The 18,788-nt window shown below is 40.7% G+C and overlaps 1 protein-coding gene across 2 annotated transcripts; it reads right to left on the bottom strand.

The window, feature by feature from the left end:
- Positions 1-3,757: 3,757 nt before the first annotated feature.
- LOC121707337 (L-amino-acid oxidase-like) lies at positions 3,758-18,788 on the bottom strand. 2 transcript variants are annotated; one of them, XM_042089836.1, is made up of 8 exons: positions 18,539-18,788; positions 7,722-7,805; positions 6,085-6,284; positions 5,811-5,923; positions 5,354-5,555; positions 5,167-5,235; positions 4,926-5,062; positions 3,758-4,802 (listed from the first exon to the last, which is right to left on the bottom strand). In XM_042089836.1, the coding sequence occupies exons 2-8, from the start codon at positions 7,750-7,752 to the stop codon at positions 4,031-4,033; spliced, it is 1,524 nt and encodes a 507-aa protein (XP_041945770.1). In that variant the 5' UTR covers positions 7,753-7,805; positions 18,539-18,788; the 3' UTR covers positions 3,758-4,030. The 2 variants fall into 2 exon arrangements, with proteins under 2 accessions (XP_041945770.1, XP_041945762.1); XM_042089828.1 differs by lacking the exon at positions 18,539-18,788 and adding an exon at positions 8,220-8,432.

Here is an 18,788-nt window from a genome sequence, read left to right as displayed (position 1 = left end):
CTCAGTCCCCTGATCTAAACTCCATAGAAGAACAGTGGGGTGAGTCAAAGAGGAGAATACACGAGTATGGACCTAGGAATCTGGACGATCTGGGGAGATTTTGTAAAGATGAACGGTCTTAAATCCTTTGTTTTGTATTTTCCAACTTCATGGGGTGTCATAGGAAAAGTTGTTTTATTGGCAAAGGGAGGCTTAAGAAGGTATTGCAAAAAAATACTCATCTATGTCATCTTTAAAAATGCTGTCTGATGTGCCCATTTCCAGCCATAGTTTCACAATCAAGTCAAGGTGCTACATTACTGGTGGACACAAAAGTATGTTGTCCGCCAACAGCCAATCCACAAGTACAATATAAATTGGCACCGTTTTGGAAAACGTCTACGGAAGTGAGCACGTTGGACACCATTTTTTTAAAACGATGGCAGCTAACTGAGTTTTTTGGCTGGAATAGCTGCATTGATAATTGAAATGAATGGGGATGGTACATCCTCCCTCTCTCCGGTTCTACATAATACCTCCATGGGTGAACCTTGTTCTGGATGGCATCCTTGATGTCTGACATCATAACATTTTGACATACATCTCTTCAAGAAATGTTCATGATTGCCTTCTATTTAACTATGATGTCATTCATATTTAATTTAGTAATGCGGTCCATTTGATGTCAGGCTTTGGTAAAACGGAACGTAAAATTTGAAACACGGAACAAAAAAACGTAAAAATTGTTTCACACATACATTGTTTCAGACCACATAGGCTCAATGGAACATTCCACTTTCACCATGGTGCTTGTCTGGTTTTATAGATAGATAAACACTACAGCTAGGTTATAAAGGTTTCTCATGTGGTCCTTGCTTGTTACTGAACTATTTCAGCATAGCCTATTCATTCATTTTCATTGGAAGAATGGATTGTTTTGCTATGGTATTGAATTAATTATATCAGTCAGGAAAAAAAGTTTTGCTATCTCATGATAAGAATATCAAATCCCAGACTATAAGGACCCTGACATCTATTACACAATGTGGTCAGAGGTGTAGCTTTTGTGAGTCCACACTGATATATCAAACAGTTTATGCATTTCAGATGACTGATAACCAGAGAAAGTAATTTGGAGTTGATGCAATGTATCTAGGGTGGTCTTATATGGTTAGCTGTAGCCTGCAAACAGGAGAGAAGTTGGGCTGCAGCAGATTAAACCACAATGGTGTCACACTCGCATAGAAACTTGGTGCAAAGTGCAGAGATGCAAACTCACTTTGATGCCCAACTAAGCCTATATTATGATGTTTACTGTTGCTAGCATGAGAAGGTGCACTGTTGCCACCACAGTGGTCACCCTGGGTAACGTGTCATACGTGAGAATGGGGGGAGTGCAGCAGCAGACCAAACCACAATGGGGCCAGATGGTCACATGGTGAGACAAACTCGGCTAAGAGTCTGTAGGAGTGTCTTTTGCACTGATAAAAGCACACCTTTCATTGTTAAAATCCAGTACTAAGGTTATGGGTAGTCAGACACCAGCTGTGGTAGCATTCCTGAGAAACACACTCAAGTTTACTCACTTTACATTTCTATTGGTTTCTATGGACAGTATGATGTTTTCTCCAAGGATTTCCAAATATTTGAATGACTCTACCCTTTATATGCAAAATAGGCCTTGGGTATCACCTAGTTATTGCCATGCATCAGACAGTGTGCACTTTTCAGTGTTCATTCTTCCTCATCCAAACATACTGCTATTCTATGTTATATATGTTAATATGCTAGTGAAGAATACTCAAGAAAGGTGCACCATGTTTAAAGTGAAGCATGGCCATGCCCAGGTGATGCTATAGGGCTATGTTCCTTCCTCTGTCACTTTAAATCAGTAAAATGTAAAGGAGGGATTCATTTATGTAAATATTTGGAAAACCGAGGAGAAAACATTATGACCTCCATGAGTCTATTGTCCTAATTAGCCTTATTATAACAATGAGAAGTGTTCTTTTTATAGTCTTCTTAGTATAAAAGACTTGTTGTGAAGGGGTGCCAAGACGTTTGACCATGCACTATTCACTTCTCACAGCATTTTGGTGGACTTTTTTTGTTAAATTGGCAGAAAACAAATTGTTGTTTTAGTTGTGTTGAGCTATTGAAATGGTCCTGGTTTGTTTGTTTTCTCAACAAAAAAAACTCCAAAAGTGTGTATTTTGCTTAAAACATTTCCAAAGGGGTGCCAATACTTTTGTCAGGGACTGTACTTGTCAGGGACTGTAAGTAGCCTAGTCCTTAACCATGCAGAATTAAACATCAACAACCTTTCACTCTTTCAAACAATCATCCCTCATGTAATACCAGAGACTTTCTAATGTGGAGACACAGCACTCGAAAAATCCTCCATAGAAATGCATTGGGCTAGTTTGTAACGCCCTTGTCTACACATATCCCACCTCTTCCTCGGCAAAACGTTGAAACGTTGTGAATACATTGAGCCAATCATGTGGTGTGATGTGAATACATTGAGCCAAACATATGGTGTGTTGTGAAGACATCGTGCCAATCATGTGTTGTGAACTCGCAGCTGGAGCAAGATTGGTGTTGTGAAGCCTTGCTCACGCGCATTTCTGCCGAAGAGGATGCCCGATGAGTGCCCAAAAAGCGTTGCAATATGGCCGCCTGAGTGGAGGGACTTGCCTAAAAGGACTTTTGTAATACTCAACGAGGACCCATCAGTTAGTGCAAGATACCACCTAGTGGTAGGTCTTATTTCCCTTCAGATTGAAATGGACACAGTGGCAATGCTCTGTATATGCTTTCACAATGGTTGCTAAAAGCAAACAAGACCTTGAAAAACCTGAAATCCTCTAGTAGTGACAGGCAATACACATAACAGCTGAACTTGAACTGTGATCTTGAACTGAGCGAAGTAAATCATTCCTGTTATTGTGCTCAGGACTTGAATTTGGGACCTTGATTTCCGTATGTGAACTGTGGTATGCTTGTATAACTCTCATTTTGAGAGAAATGTGTTTGCATGCTTTATGTACAGTATGTATATATGTATGCATGTGTGTATGTTTGTATGTATGTATGTATATGTATGTATATATTAAGCACATCATATCACAAATACAGTATTCCTTATAAAAATATTTTATATGTTGTACAGTTGGTGTTTTTATCATTGTTTAAACAAGCTCATGGAGATTTCACAAAACAAAGTAAAAGAAATCAGAACACAATTCAGTTCATTCTGACATTGGTGTCAGACAGAGAGCAAAGTTAGCTTGCAGAACAAATTTACAAAATTATCATAACACAATAAAATAAGGCCTGTTCGGGAATCAAACCCAGGTTGAGTGATTGTCATCTGGGCATACGTACCATGACACTCACTTGCATTTCTTTAACCTTTGAAACTGAAATGGGATTTATATCCCACTACTGTATCTGGGTAAAACACACAAGTCTGATAAAAGCACACCTTTCATTGTTAAAATCCAGTACTAAATCAGACACCAGCTGTGGTAGCATTCCTGAGAAACACACTCAAGTTTACTCACTTTACATTTCTATTGGTTTCTATGGACAGTGTGATGTTTTCTCCAAGGATTTCCAAATATTTGAATGACTCTACCCTTTATATGCAAAATAGGCCTTGGGTATCACCTAGTTATTGCCATGCATCAGACAGTGTGCACTTTTCAGTGTTCATTCTTCCTCATCCAATCATACTGCTATTCTATGTTATATATGTTAATATGCTAATGAAGAATCATACACATTTGTGACACATCTGCAAATCCTGATCACTTGAATTAAACTCTACCTCACCACAGTGAACTGGATAAATCATCTTTGAGATGAGATTTCAGCTGTGTCTGACAGACCATTTCATAGCCTGACACAAACGGAGTATTAAAGTTTCAATAAATTAACAAAACATGCTATTATTACCCTAAACTGCACCACTACAGGTAATTCCAGCAAGACTTCTGACCTAGCACCATTGAATGACCCTGCAGTGCAGCACAAATTTGTGTGAGGATCATGTCGCTTTAACAGCCAGCGCGTTGATGTTTTTAGCAGCTCTTAGGGCAGACTTCATGGAGGTCTCTATCCAGCCGTGGGGCAGCGCCGTGTGCTCGCCTGCAAAGTGAATCCTTTTCTCGCTCTGGAACAGCGCGGAGGCGTAGTGCGTCTTCTGGTAGGGTGTGAAGATGGCAAAGGCCCCCAGGCTGTACGGGTCCAGATCCCACTTTTTCACCACACCCCCCGTCCACTTGCTCCGGATGCCCTCCCCGTGAATCTTCACCAAGTCATCGAGCATCAGCCGCATCAGGTCCTCATCCCTGATCCCGTCCAGGAGACTGGCGTCATCGGAGCAGGTGTAGGACGCCAGCAGCGCCCCGCCCTTCCCAGAGAAGCCGTGGCTCGGGTAGTAGATGAACCGCGCCGGCCGGTCTGTTATGGACCTTCCGCCGTAGATTCCGTCACTTTCCCAGAATTTGTCGTTGAAGCTGAGCACCACCTTGGTGGAGCTGGAGTAGTGCACGGAGCGCAGCGCCTCCATCTTAATGTCCGACAACCGCGGCTCAAACTCAATGAACAGAGTGGCTTTGGCTGTTGCAGTGACAAGGACATAATCAGCAGTGACATGGGACAGAGAGGGGGGCTGGCGTGAGTCTTGATAGTACACAGTGGCCCCACTTCGTGATTGGGTTATGCGTTTGACTTTCGAGTTTAGAAGAATTGGGCAATGGAGAGCTTCATAAAATGCATTCGGGAGTGTGTCAAAACCACCCACAAGTTCCTTATACCTGAAAGAGAGACAGATACTTTTAAAACATGCTCAACTCAACACAGTGCACCTATATATCTGTGACATTATTGTTTTGAATAAGCATTGCCCATGAATGGGAAAATTAAAATAAAATTCTTACACAATCTTGTCCTGTATATCAGACTGCAGATACAGTGCCTCTATCAACGACGTATAGAAAAAGCTGTTCTCATTCAGGATGTCTCCAATCATGCGCAGAGCCCCACTGCTCAGGTTAGTCTCTTTCACCAGGTATTCCTGAAATGGACATTTTATTTGCATCTGTCATGTTTCTTCTGTGTCTGTGTCTGATTGAGGGGCTGTGTGGCTTTGGAATAAGAACACTCTCAATGCAGGCCTACCTTTACAGAAAAAGAGTCGTATTTCTTCAGTGCTTTTTTGCAACCTTCTCTTTTAACGTCCTCACTAATCTGTGAGAATAAAAACATTTCTTATATAATGTAGACCGTATTTTGTTTCAAATATGCTGAATATTGAAATTGGATGTGAAAAATGAACACGTATATATTCAAGGTAATGTCCACTGACCTTTTGAAGTGCTTGGCTGAAAAGTTGTTCAGCTGATTTTCCACATTCACTCTCAGACACATGGTACTGTAGCACATTTGGGTTGTGTTGCACTTTGTAGGTTCTTTCAAGCAATCCATTGACATAGTAAAATGTGTTGATGTTCTCTTCAATAAAAGTATTCAACAGAAGGCCGAATTTGTCCACAAGTGCTAGTAGAATTCTGTGAAACAAATTGCATTTGCTGGTCATAATGTGTTGTGTCACCATGCTGGGCCAGATTTTTTAAAGCACTGAAAATGTTTCTGTTATATGAGGACATTTGGGTGCAGAGACAGATTGAGTTGACAGTTGAAAGGAATCTGTTACGTTGTTATGTAGCATTAAGCTAACTGTATGTATGAATGTTAGTAAACTAAGTAAGGAAAGATGTATTACACCATCTACTCCCATAGAACACAACAAAATGTCAGCTCACTTGTGCATACTTGGGATCCGCATGGCTCCCATTTCAGCGTACCAGCCCTCACTCTCATTCCTATAGGTCTCCACTCGGCCACCTATTCGAGGACTGGCCTCAATGATTGTCACCTAAATGTAAAAGATAGTGGTTATCTTATCTCCAAGCAACAGTAGTGCTCTTAAAATTAGGGAATATTTTCTATTTTATATGTAAAGACATTAACACAGCAACATGAACAAATAAGTAACATTTAAATAACAATTTAAATAAATAAAAGAAAACTGGGCACCTTATGTCCAGCATCCTCCAAAACCTTTGCTGCAGTCAGTCCAGCCATGCCTGCCCCAATTATAGCCACATGCAGAGGCCTCTGAGGAGGAGGCAGGCCATGCTTTATAATGGCCAGAAGTTCACAATAATCAGGGTCATGCAGACAGTGGAAGAGAGGATCCTCAGCATTACCAATGCTAAGAAGGGTGATCAGAGCAACTGCAAAAGATCAGAACATGTGTTGATCAATCGGAATGTAATCACATTTTTCTAAAAAAATAGATTATTTATTCATTCAGACAGGAAAACAAGATGCACGATGCTACACTGGACTCAAATACAGGCTACACATTCAATAACAGCTTGCCTCTATTACATTGTAACACTACAATCTTACCATATAGTATACTCATTATAAATGTAATTAAAAATGTATCAATCCACATCCCAGTCACACAGGCCAAGCCCTGATGGTGCCCTGAGCGGAATTTGATTTGTGGGCCCCCCTACCACCTTATTGCTACCAGCTAGGCATTGACATCACATCACTGGCGATAACCCTTAAAGTTAAAGGTGTACTGGTTCATTGAATTCAACATAGAATTGTAGAATGCGGAACAGAATCTTATGTTAGAATGTTGAAAAACCCACACCTGTCCCTCACTGACTGAGGTTCTTGATGTCTGTCCAAAGGATATTTACCCAAACATTAATGGCTTACTTCAGTCATATACCCATATCTAAAATAAGTACTGAATTCTGAGTTTGTATTCTGCCTTTAAATAGCTTATGGTTTATGTTTTCTACTTAGATCTTCATTTAGCCTAAGCACCAATTATTAAGCACCAATAGCTTATCATCATGACTTGGTGAATAGTGTTTTCCCCGACCCCAGCGCATTCTACTGTCAGTGACTGACTCGAGAAAGGCGAGGTTCTGTGTTCCATTTATTCATTTTCATTGGGGGCGTGCCCTGTCGTGCTTCTGTCTGTCTATATGTATAGGCCATTGAATCTCAGCACATAATTAGAGACGCGCAACAGCGCCATGTTAGGTTTTGCTTTCAGTTTTGTTTTTTTCACAGGCGCGCACATTCAGACCAGGGAAATACCTGTTAGGACATGTTACCGTAAGAGAATCTGACTTTAAAGCATAACATAACGTTGACGTCGCGTTTATTTGTGTTTAGCATAATGTTTCTTAGTCGAGGTAGAGGCTTTTATGCCAATCAATTTATGATATTTGAACCATAGGCCTATACAAAAAAAAAAAAAAAAAAAACAGTCGATACCAGTTAAACATTTAAATGCGAATGATTCTATCAAGAACACAATGTCAGAACCCCCCCCCCAAAAAAAAAAAAAAACCTGCCAAGTACACTGCCAATAATGTTAAAGCTCACGCCTGTTAACTCAGATGACTCCCATTAAATGGACAACATGTGGAGATCTGTCAATTAGCCTATATCGACGTCTTTCAACTAATTGGCTGAATAATCCACAGGCGTTGCTGTAGCCTGGGAAGCTGTGTGCGCAGTGCAAAGTCCAAGGATATCTGTCAAGGGATGCGGCTAACAGGACCATTATCACAAAAATAGGGCTTGTAAACTCTCTAGTGTAACCTACCATTAGATCGATGGATAATGTGCCAACTTACCATATCGACGAAGTCTCCAGTTTTGAGGCATCTTGCAAGTTGGCTACTTTTCCCTCTGAGCGTGGGTTTTTGGGAAATAGAAACCTAACATAAAAGTAACATAAATTGCGCTCAAAATATAAGAGAAAGGACCAACTTTCAGTAACAACAGTAACTTTACCTCGACAACAACCTTATCTAATAATGTTGATTAAAACAGAACAAAGTAACACACATCATTATCAACTAATCATCATCGTCAGCATCATCATCATTAACATCAACAACAACAGTAGGCTACTGTGGATGGATGTAAGCTTATAGGCTAAATGTAGGCTATTTAGGTTAGTGGTACCTAACAACACAAATGCGGCGTCGCCATGTCCAGTATTGGCGAACCGTTTTTTACACAGTCTATCATAACGTATGCTTTTCCATTTTCTTAATAAGACCTAACGCAGGCTATAGGTAAAACACCCAAGCAATCGCCCAAGACAGAAAAACCTGAAATGTTCTTACTGATGTGAAGGCTTTCGCTCCGTATCTCTCCGGACGTCAGCACGTCAATTTATACACTGTTGGCTGGTAGAAAACCGAAACCATGGGTCGAACAATGAATCAAACCTCAAAGCTCACTTGAAAAAAGCCCCACTTGTGCCATGCTTTTTCAATGGGGCCAAAGAACCGCCCCCTGCAGGTTTTCTCAAGAACTAAATTTACTCTGGCACTGAACTCAACTGAGGAAAACCCCAGGGGCCCTATCATGACATTCTAAAGCGCATCGTCACTCGTCAAAAGCATATTCAAATTTAGTAGGATGTCCAGTCCACATTGGGAGGGGTTTCGTTATCAAACGTTGAGCGCATGGCGCATTTGAAGGAGGCTGCTTGCGAGACCGTATGGAATAGTCATTCCACTAACCATGCTTCACTAAAACCTAGCATAGCCTTCACGCATTTGCACTCGTCTATTATTTGAACTCATTGGCAAAGTGAAACTAACTTCACCAAGGTGTCAGTCAACGACAAGACAGTTATATGCAGTTACTTTCACTATTGACTGACAATGGGTTACCATCGAAAACATAGGCTGAAAAAAGCAACACTTACCCAAATATTGCTCAAATGACTGAACAAAACAACATTTATCCTGCAGAGGGGTTGCTTATATCTCGTGACAGTGCGTCTTCAGCTGTGCTCCATACGTGTCTCTCGCCTCTCCCCTAATCACTGTTAACCGTCATTACCAATTTACAAATGATGGTGAATAACTACTCATCATGAGATGTACAGTATTCCGTAATATCTTCATTCTAATTATGTTTCCCATTGTAATCGTGCAATTTGTAATGTTTTGCATGGACGTGCGCTAGTGTGTGCGTTTATGAATGATAGAAGGATGGTGCGTGCACCTACCAATATGACTGTTGACAATGCGCTCTTAAAATAACATATAAACAACTCGCCATAGACTGCTGACCAGGTGTACAATAACGATTTTTAGACAATGCGCCAGGCCCCTCCCTAGGTTGTTAATTGCCACACCCCTGGGCGCATTGTTTAAAAAATAAACGTGCAAAATACCGAATTAAACTGCACGGGTGGAAAACGAGTTTTACGCCATGCGCCAGTGTGCAAAATACAGCCCCAGCATAGAGTTTAGACAGAAAGTGTTAAAACATTAAGGAGGAGAGCAATTACTCCAAAACACTGGCTGTTTTAAAGTGTTAAGTGCTGATAAATAAATAGTTAATTAAATAAACATGGGAATAATGCAATCAAGCTTTACACAAAGGAACAGTATGGTTACATATAATTAATTAAACAGGTGTTCAAATTGCAATAAATAATACATGTCACACCACAGATTTGATCGTAAAATTACACATCATGGCCTACCCAAGGGGCAACCCCCTATTTTTTTCCCTGGAAATTACACATGGGATGTTGCAACAGGTTGTTACACGAAAATTAAATCTACGAAGGATCACAACCTGGGTGCACAACCTGGCCAACAAGCTACTGGAAACCCACACAATGTGTGTTAACTACTGCATAAATAGCCTTTTGAACCTCATTACGCAGTCACAATCAAATGCATTTCCGTTGATGCTCAGCCTGTTATGCAGCCTACTCTGTAAGTTGTAAAATTACTTAAAATATGACGATTTTGGAAATACTGCACACTGTATTCCCCAACAGTGTTCTAAACTCAACTAGATGTACCGCATAGCGGTACAAAATATGACCGCCGCTCAGTCCTGTACATCCGTTCCGCGAAAAGAAATCACACTTCAATTTGTCTCCATATTTTACTCCATCCCCCACTCTTGAAACTTTTGTGTATGCTTGTTTGGCATGCCTGAGTGTGTGTGTGCGGCTGCACAGAAAGTAGCCTACTGGTGCTGAAAAGGTGAATAGATTGTAGAATAGCCAAAGAAGATGTAGCATTGTTATAAAACCTTTAAAATCTCTAAACAATCACAAGTAGGGCAGTTCATCACAGTTCATCCATTGCAACTGGATTGATGAAAGGTCACTTACACCTGTAGGCTACATTGTATTTGGGAAAAGCAAAAGGTATCAGCATAATGTTATTTATTTATTTATTTATTTTTATGTATTTATAAACAAAAACATCTCTGTCAGTTCCATGCCGTTTTCAACAGCTATCAAAAACAAAGGTCATTTTTGGATGGATGGATTTTTTGTGAATGTTTCTTCTTCTACATAAGATTTTAGTCATCTTTAGTTCATGTAATACTTTATTGTCAATGCACAAATTAAGTAACAGTAGTCTGAAACGTTATTGTTAATGCACAAATTAAGTAACAGTAGTCTGAAACGAAATGCTGTTTTACATCTAACCAGTGGTGCAAATAACTGTCCAAATGGGCCTTGATGAAATGCGTCGCTAGACTGTTCATACACATTTTAACGGGCCAAAGTTGAAGAGCTTTTGTCCGTTATTGTTCGTGCAAATATAGGCTGATTCATGTTCCCTTGCATTGTGTAACTGAGGTCCAAGGCTAGTCTAAGAAATCAAAAAATAAATAGCGGGCAGATCAGGCTGGGTTCACCCAGCCTAGTCCATAGGCACCCGATATTGTTTAATTTTCCGATTGAGATATACACGCTCTGGCTATTCTAAATGCAAAAATGCATCAGGGAGTTATGACAAAACGGTAACTAACAAACTAGATCCTAATAGAAAGCTGTTAGCTTCCCTAAGCTACAGGTAGGATTATAAGGTAGGCCTATTGACAACATAAATTGTCAATAGGCTATGCTGGCGACACAAATAAAATCTCCTTTGGAAACCAATGGTTTACGCCTTACAGTATCAAGCGGACTTAAACTGTCATATCGTGGCGAAAAGTTGTAATAACATTCACGCAGCTCCATGAGTCAAGGAAAGCGCGAATGAAGTAGCCACTTCTAAATGGGACCCACTACACAGTAGCTTAAGGTGTTTTGCTAAAGCAGCCATAATGAAATGAAGGTGTCATTGTTTGGATACTTCACACACACGTGCTTTTTAATTTCACAGACTACAACTACCAAGCTGTAATCAAAGAACATCGATTCCCCTCTCACACCCTGCACGCACTTAAAACAAAATAAACAGGCGTCTCAGTCTCATGCATGTATAGGCAAAACTGTATCAGACCGGTGTAACGTTGGTAAATCTTCCATTGCACAGAATGATTTTGTAGCACGTGCAATAAATGACAGTCGAAAGATACAAACAGTGCTGCTATACATTTGCTAGGTATAACCGCATTTATAGTTTTCTACAAATGCAATAAATCAAATGCCTCCATCACTCAACCAACGCTAACGGTAACATTACCTAGGTCCTTATTGATATTACAAGATTAACATACCTGCAGTAAAAACCAAGCATGTCCGATAAACATCCTCAGATTTATTTCGGCTTCAAGAAGAAATGGGAATTACACTTCATGTGAACATCGTCCTATCCTTATTAGATGTTCGCTGCGGTAAATTACAGTCCTTGTATGAAGCGTCCATTGTTTTTTCCAACCCACTTTTAACTTCCAACAAAATTACGTCTCACTGCAACGATGCGCCATCTAGTGGACAAACGACTACTTCTCGCCAATACTGAAAATGCAGCCATGATGATGATGATGAATATTTATTTTGGCTTTCTTTTAATCCTACTGATTTTCATTTTTTACCGGGGGGGGGGCAAATCACAAATGAGTGATTATGAGCCAGGTTGATGTGGGCCCTTGAGACCAACATACCATAAAAGATTCACAGAGAACTGTGTCTGCCCTACCCTCCTTTCGGGGGTCCAGTCCAGCGGGGGGGGGCTGCAGATGAAAACGAAAAATGACGGTTCCATGCTATCCATGTGGGGGTACATGCCCACCAAGTTTTGTGTACCCCGGTCTTTCAGTGTCCCGGGAATCCTTGCTGGTGTACGTCACTAAATGTACACATAAATTATTTTATTGTAAGGCCCCCCATGAACGAAAGTACACAAAACTTGGCATGCATTCAGAGGGTGTCATAATGATCCTACACTTTTAATTTCGTGCAGTTTTGACCTTGTCAGCCAGAGATATTGAGATGAAAACACCTAATTTTTTGCTTTTTAATTTTTAACTAGGTGGCGCTATACATGAAATAAGTGGTAATGGGATGGGTTGACATGCCCCCTTAAGACCAACATACAAAAAAAAGGTGGACCTCCTAGGCCCTACGGTTCTCGAGATATTCACAGAAAACTGTCTCCGGCCACCTACAGGCCAGTTGGTGTATAGTAACATAAATTAATTTATTGTGTGGCCCCCCATGAACGGAATTCCACAAAACTTGGCGTGCATACAGAGGGTGTCATAATGATCCTACACTTCCAATTTCGTGCAGTTTTGACTATGTTAGGTCACAGATACCTTCAATTACACCACCTCATTTTTACTTTTTTGTGTTTAACTAGGTGGCGCTATACATGAAATGAGTGGTTATGGAATGGGTTGACATGGCCCCTTGAGATCAACATACAAAAAAAAAATGGTCCTCCTAAACCCTACGGTTTTCGAGATATTCACAGAAAACTGTGTCTGCCCTACCCTCCTTTCGGGGGGTCCAATTCAGCGGGGGGGGCTACAGATCAAAACGAAAAACGATGGTTCCATGCTATCCATGTGGGGTTACATGTCCACCAAGTTTCGTGTACCCCGGTCTTTCAGTGTCCCGGGAATCATTGACGGAAATTTGGGCATGCGAAAAAGAAAAAAAAAAAAAAAAAAAAAAAAAAATCTGACTAAACCTATATGACCGCCGCTTCGCTGCGCGGCGGTCATAATAAAATGACAGAGCTGTACTCAAAGCTGCCATATTGTTCAGGCACCACAAAAGTTTTAAGTTCACTCAACTAGTTTCCCGTGAACTTGAAGAAGTGAAAATTGAACAATATGAACTATGAATATTGAACAACTTGAAGCTACATCTATAAGTGTGAACATGCTTAACAAAATATGGGAACAAAACATGGGAACTAAACGTGCATTACGAATATAATCAGTGGGAGCCCTGCTTGTTTCCCTGCAACAAGAAGCTTCCATATGGGGGGATGGAAGACAGTGACACCCTCAGTGTGTTTGAAATGTCCAGTCGATTGCGCAATTTGGTCTTAGTTGCAGTCATTGCCGAAAACCCGGCCTCGCATAGATACGTGGTGGGAAACGTTTTCAGCGTTTTTACGGCTATCTCGGGATATTCTGCTTTGGTTTTGATCCAAAAACCCGCCAGAGAGGTTTCCTTATACACACTCTTAAGACCACCGTCATTTGCAATTTTGATCAACTGCTCTTCCTCCTGCGCTGACAAGTTAGGACTATTCGGGATATTGACAAATGGGTTGCGGACCCACTCATTGGTTTGCCGTGGATCTTTGGAGGATGGGAAGTAACGCTCAAACTCATTTGAAAGCGCAACAAGGTGATCAACAAGGCTGCGAGAGAAAGGGCCCTGCAGTCTCTCCCAAAACCCCAACTACTGTTTGGAACATATCAAATGGGGGCAGCCGGGGGCAGCCGGGGGCAGCCGTGGCCCACTGGTTAGCACTCTGAACTTGTAACCGGAGGGTTGCCGGTTCGAGCCCCGACCAGTGGGCTGCGGCTGAAGTGCCCTTGAGCAAGGCACCTAACCCCTCACTGCTCCCCGAACGCCGCCATTGTAGCAGGCAGCTCACTGCGCCGGGATTAGTGTGTGCTTCACCTCACTGTGTGTTCACTGTGTGCTGTTTGTGTTTCACTAATTCACTGATTGGGTTAAATGCAGAGACCAAATTTCCCTCACAGGATCAAAAAAGTATATATACTTATACTAAATACACCCCGGTCCACTCGTCGTCCCCACAAATCAAGCTTGGCTTTAAATGCAGCGACTTTATCTGCCAGTTTAAAGACAGTCGTCATTCTCCCCTGGAGTGACAGGTTGAGGTCATTAAGCAACCCGAATATGTCACACAGGTAAGCGAGTTTTGACACCCAGTCCTCATCACTAAAATGTGCAGCTAACGGTGACTTTTTTTCTGTAAGAAATCTCTGCAGCGGCTCTCGCAACTCAAACACTCTGGCCAGTGACCTGCTAAAGATGCTTGTTTTTGTTGCTCATTCTAGCAGTTTAGCTAACTTCGTGTGACACTACCGTTCGCCAAGAACTGATCAAGTGAAGTGAGCTGACCTGAGGCTGCGCAGCGCTGAAGGCAATATGTAAAAGTGTTGAAGGCGGGACAGACAGACGTAAGAAAATAGACCTTGCAAAATGCAAACATGCGTGCAATCAAACAACTGCATATAGGCCTATGCCATGTAAAAACGTGACATTATTGCGAATTAAATTTAGTTTAGTTTGCATGCATTTTTTTTTTAACTCATGTCGTAGGCTACGGCCCGGTTAGGAATGTCCTGCGGCCCGGTGGTTGGGGACCGCTGCATTAGACAGTGCCAGATGGCTTAGAACTCCTCCAGATGCAAGCTTAAACAATTAGAGCTGTGATGTCATAATCGAAATTAGAATCCTGAAACATTCCGCCATTCATTTCAATGGGCCCAAAAAACGCAGAAAAAAAAGCCATGCTGTGGGCTTGCTGGATCAAACCCACTAATAATAATAAGAAGAAAACTTAAGAAGAACAATAGTGGGCTTGCTTCGCCATGCTGTGGTCTTGCTGGATCAAACCCACTAATAATAATAATAAGAAAACTTAAGAAGAACAATAGTGGGCTTGCTTCGCCATGCTGTGGTCTTGCTGGATCAAACCCACTAATAAGAAAACTTAAGAAGAACAATAGTGGCCCACAGCATGGCTTCGCCACATTTTGGGGGAAGCATTTGTTCTGTGCGGGTGTCATCTGCATTCTGTAGATCAAGAAGTAGAAGGCTACTGGAGGAAGTGTAGTGGTTGCAAAGTGAAGATGTTTTTAACGTTTGTATCACTAAAGGTGTGAAAACGGCAAGAAAAAATATGCCTGTCTCTTATCCAAATTTCAGAGGTGGACAAACTGAGTTTATTTGCGTTTAGCCTCCACTATATCCCTGAACCTAAGGGATTGACATTTTCATTAAAGCTGTTATTTTAGAGTGCATTACACCTGGTCGGCAAGATTGGGCTTGAGGAAGCTTTGGTGTTGATTGGAAGTTGTTTATTATTTTTGCAGAGGGGGGAAATAATTGGCTTATTGGTTGATATGGGGGTGTGTGATTGTGATAGTAATAAGCAGAGAGTGGCATTGACTATTTCTTTTAATCTCCTGTTGCTATGGGGCAATTCCATGCAAAGGTCATCCTTACCATGGAAAAAAAAAGTTGTGCATACGCAAATAGAACTGTTGTTAAAATCTTCATTTAGGTCTATATTTTATTGTTTGTAACTGATCTGATTGAATTTGATGGAGAATTACACTCTTTTTACATCATAAATATGGTGTGCAACCATATAGAAACAACATTTTTCACATGGTAATATTATACATATTTAAAAAGTGGATAAATGGACCCAAGGTTCAAACAAATTGTGCCATTTGACAAATTCCAGATTGACAAGGGAATGGTAGAGCAATGCTCATCTTGCCTTTAAGTGCACAACTCCTTACATTTGTAAGGCTTTTGTTTTTAAGTCAGCAAGTTCCATGGCCATGTCACATCCATAACGTTTTATAGGAAAAGTTTATGCTACACATACAGTGTTGATGCGACAATGTCCATAGTGTCCGTGCAAAGCTGATTTATATCAATGTAAAGTGTGATGACTAAATTGTGCCACTTTCTTGCTTTTAAAACCTTTAATGGTGCGTTATGGATGTGACGTTATGGATGTTACATGATGTGAATTTACAAGACTGGAGACTTTATTATACCCCAAAGCCTATAAAACATCTGTTCTGGTGGCATGTCAGTTTCAACGCATTTCACCTTAGTGTTTACAATTGACATTTCAAAGATTATTAGGTTGATCAAAACCACAGGGAGGCCTTGCCTAACCATTAGCAAAACAAACATAATATTAAAATACCTCCAGTGATTAGCCTAGCCATAGCTTATTTTCAAGTGACCTAATAACGAAAATCTGAGCGATTATCTTCCTGTAACTGCCATACTGTTGTTGTACAGTAACTGGATTATCGTGTTAGCTGGTGAAGATGGCTGACTTTGCAGCTGGAGTTAACATAGCAACCTCCTTCTGTTGCAGATCTGTTCAGCCTACCGTTCACGTCTGCTTAACACAGTTTAATTTTAAATATGACGCGATATGCCAGCATTTGAAGTATCAGGTCCTCTGTAGCTAATACCCACAGAGTAACATAAGTAATGGCAGCAATAAATTAGATGTACCGCATAGCGGTACAAAATATGACCGCCTCTCAGTCCTGCATATTCTCTTCGCAAAAATAAATCACGCTTGTCAATTTGTCTCCATTTGCTACTCCTGCAACTCATGTGCATGTAAATGAGTGTGTGCATACAGTATGTGAGTTTGCTTTTGTTTATAAGTGTGTTTGTGTATGTGTGTGTGTGTCTGTGTGTGTGTGTGTGCATGTGCGTATGCGTGCCTGTGTTTGTGTGTTTATGTGTGTGTGTGTGTGTGTGTGTGTGTGTGTGTGTGTGTTTGCATGCGCACATGCGTATGCGTGCCTGTGTGTGTGTGTTTATGTGTCTGCATTCATGTGGGTGTGTGTTTGTGCATGTGTGTGTGTGTGTGTGTGTGTGTGTGTGTGCTTGCCTGTCTGTGTGCGACTGTGCGTGCGTGCGTGTGTGTGTGTGTGTCTGTGTGCATGTGCGTGTGTGCACGTGTACTTTATGTGTGCAAATCACAAATGAGTGGTTATGGGTTAGGTTGATGCGGGCTCTTGAGACTAACATACTATAAATATTTTGTCATCTTGGGTGCAACGGTTCAGGTAGGGCTAGTTATTTAAGGGAGTGGCCACCAAGTTTCATGTTCCCTGGTGTTTCAGTAACCGGAGAAACACTGACCAAAATTGATGCCGGTAAAAGAAAAAAATGAATGTATTTTTTATATTTTAAATGACTTGTTGTCCTGATTCTTCCTGTGTCTCTTAGTGGGCACTGAGGAAGCAATAATTTCATTGCTAGTTTTTCATGATTACTATTTCAATTGTTTCATATCAAAATTCACTACTTAATTATGTGTTTTATGTAGTTTGTCGAGGACTGGTTCAGACACGTCACATCCATAACGTGAAACCGTCACATCCATAACGCTACACGTTTTTCCTACATAATGCATTACGAAAATGACACATAGTTTCAAAAACACACTTTTTGTTTTCATTCAAGTCTCCTTCATGCTACATATGTCATAGTTTCGGCAGTTTTCTTCAAAATTCACAGAGTTTGTAGAAAACCTGTAATCTCTCACAAAAGTGTGTCCATTTCATGTCACATCCATAACGCTGATAAAATGCCTTGTATTCTTAGGATGAAATTGATTATATGAAATTTGAGGATTTCTCAGTATTCAGAGGACAGAGGTTACATTAAAAGTTATGCAAATTAATTCACTGATACTAATTTTGCCCCCACTCTAAGGCATTTTGTTTACCAATATGAGTCCAATTGTCACATCCATAACGCTGGAACTGCCCTATGTCACTTTTCAAGTGCAGGCCTTTCAGTAGAAATCAGATTTCGCCCGCTCAATGTGAGGCACTCAGCAGCAGCTCAACCTAAGCAGAGTGTAGGCCTAGTGGTAATTCTGTGATCACTGTAAGGTGGACTGCGGTAGTGGGTTTTTAAAAAAGGCATTCAGAACATGTTTGATTCATGTCAACAGCCACAAGCGTACATGGAAGCTCTTGATCGCGCATGCCAATAACGTCTATAAAAACAATATATTTATGGAATAAAACTAGAATAATTTGTTTGGTCAAATTATTACGTTTCAGTTCATCAACTTCCTAAATAAATGAGTGTGAATAACTTCTAGTTTAGAGTAGTAATTACTTAAAATGTTTGTTGAAATTATTTGTTTTAATGTTGTTCATTTTCTCAAAGATTTGGAGTCTTAAGAGCTTGTCTGACTAATGTAACAATAACTTAAAACATCTATTTCTCACATTATTCTTTTTCATTTTACCCTTGTCCTTAAAGATTTTGAGCATAAAAAAAAGTATAATTTTAAGTAGAAATTACTAAAAATATTTTTTAACATAGCTAAATATTTTGAGGTAATCAGTTTCATCAAATATTTTGAGTTCATTGAACCTGTTGGGGTTTACAGTGCAGGGTTTGCTTTTTTGATGTAACGTTAGACAGAGTAGTTGGGTTCGGTCTCACCTTGCCAGTCCTCGGCTGAGCTGAAGGGCCCACCTTCCTTTGCCGTCTCAAGGTTGGGAGGGATGACTAGCCCTTAAAAGAACTGCAGGAATATTGCTGGGTGCCTCATGCCATTGGGTTCCTTTGGCCTTGTCCTGGACACCATTCTCTCGAAGTGCTTGTGCCCGAATCAAACAATTTCACTTCTGATACCAATGTAGTGAGCAGTGAGGGCAAAACTCACTGTGTGTGTGTATGAATTGATGGATGG

The sequence above is a fragment of the Alosa sapidissima genome, chromosome 1, assembly GCF_018492685.1.
Source record: "Alosa sapidissima isolate fAloSap1 chromosome 1, fAloSap1.pri, whole genome shotgun sequence".
NCBI lineage: Eukaryota > Metazoa > Chordata > Actinopteri > Clupeiformes > Clupeidae > Alosa > Alosa sapidissima.
This window is presented reverse-complemented; position numbering and strand designations above follow the sequence as displayed.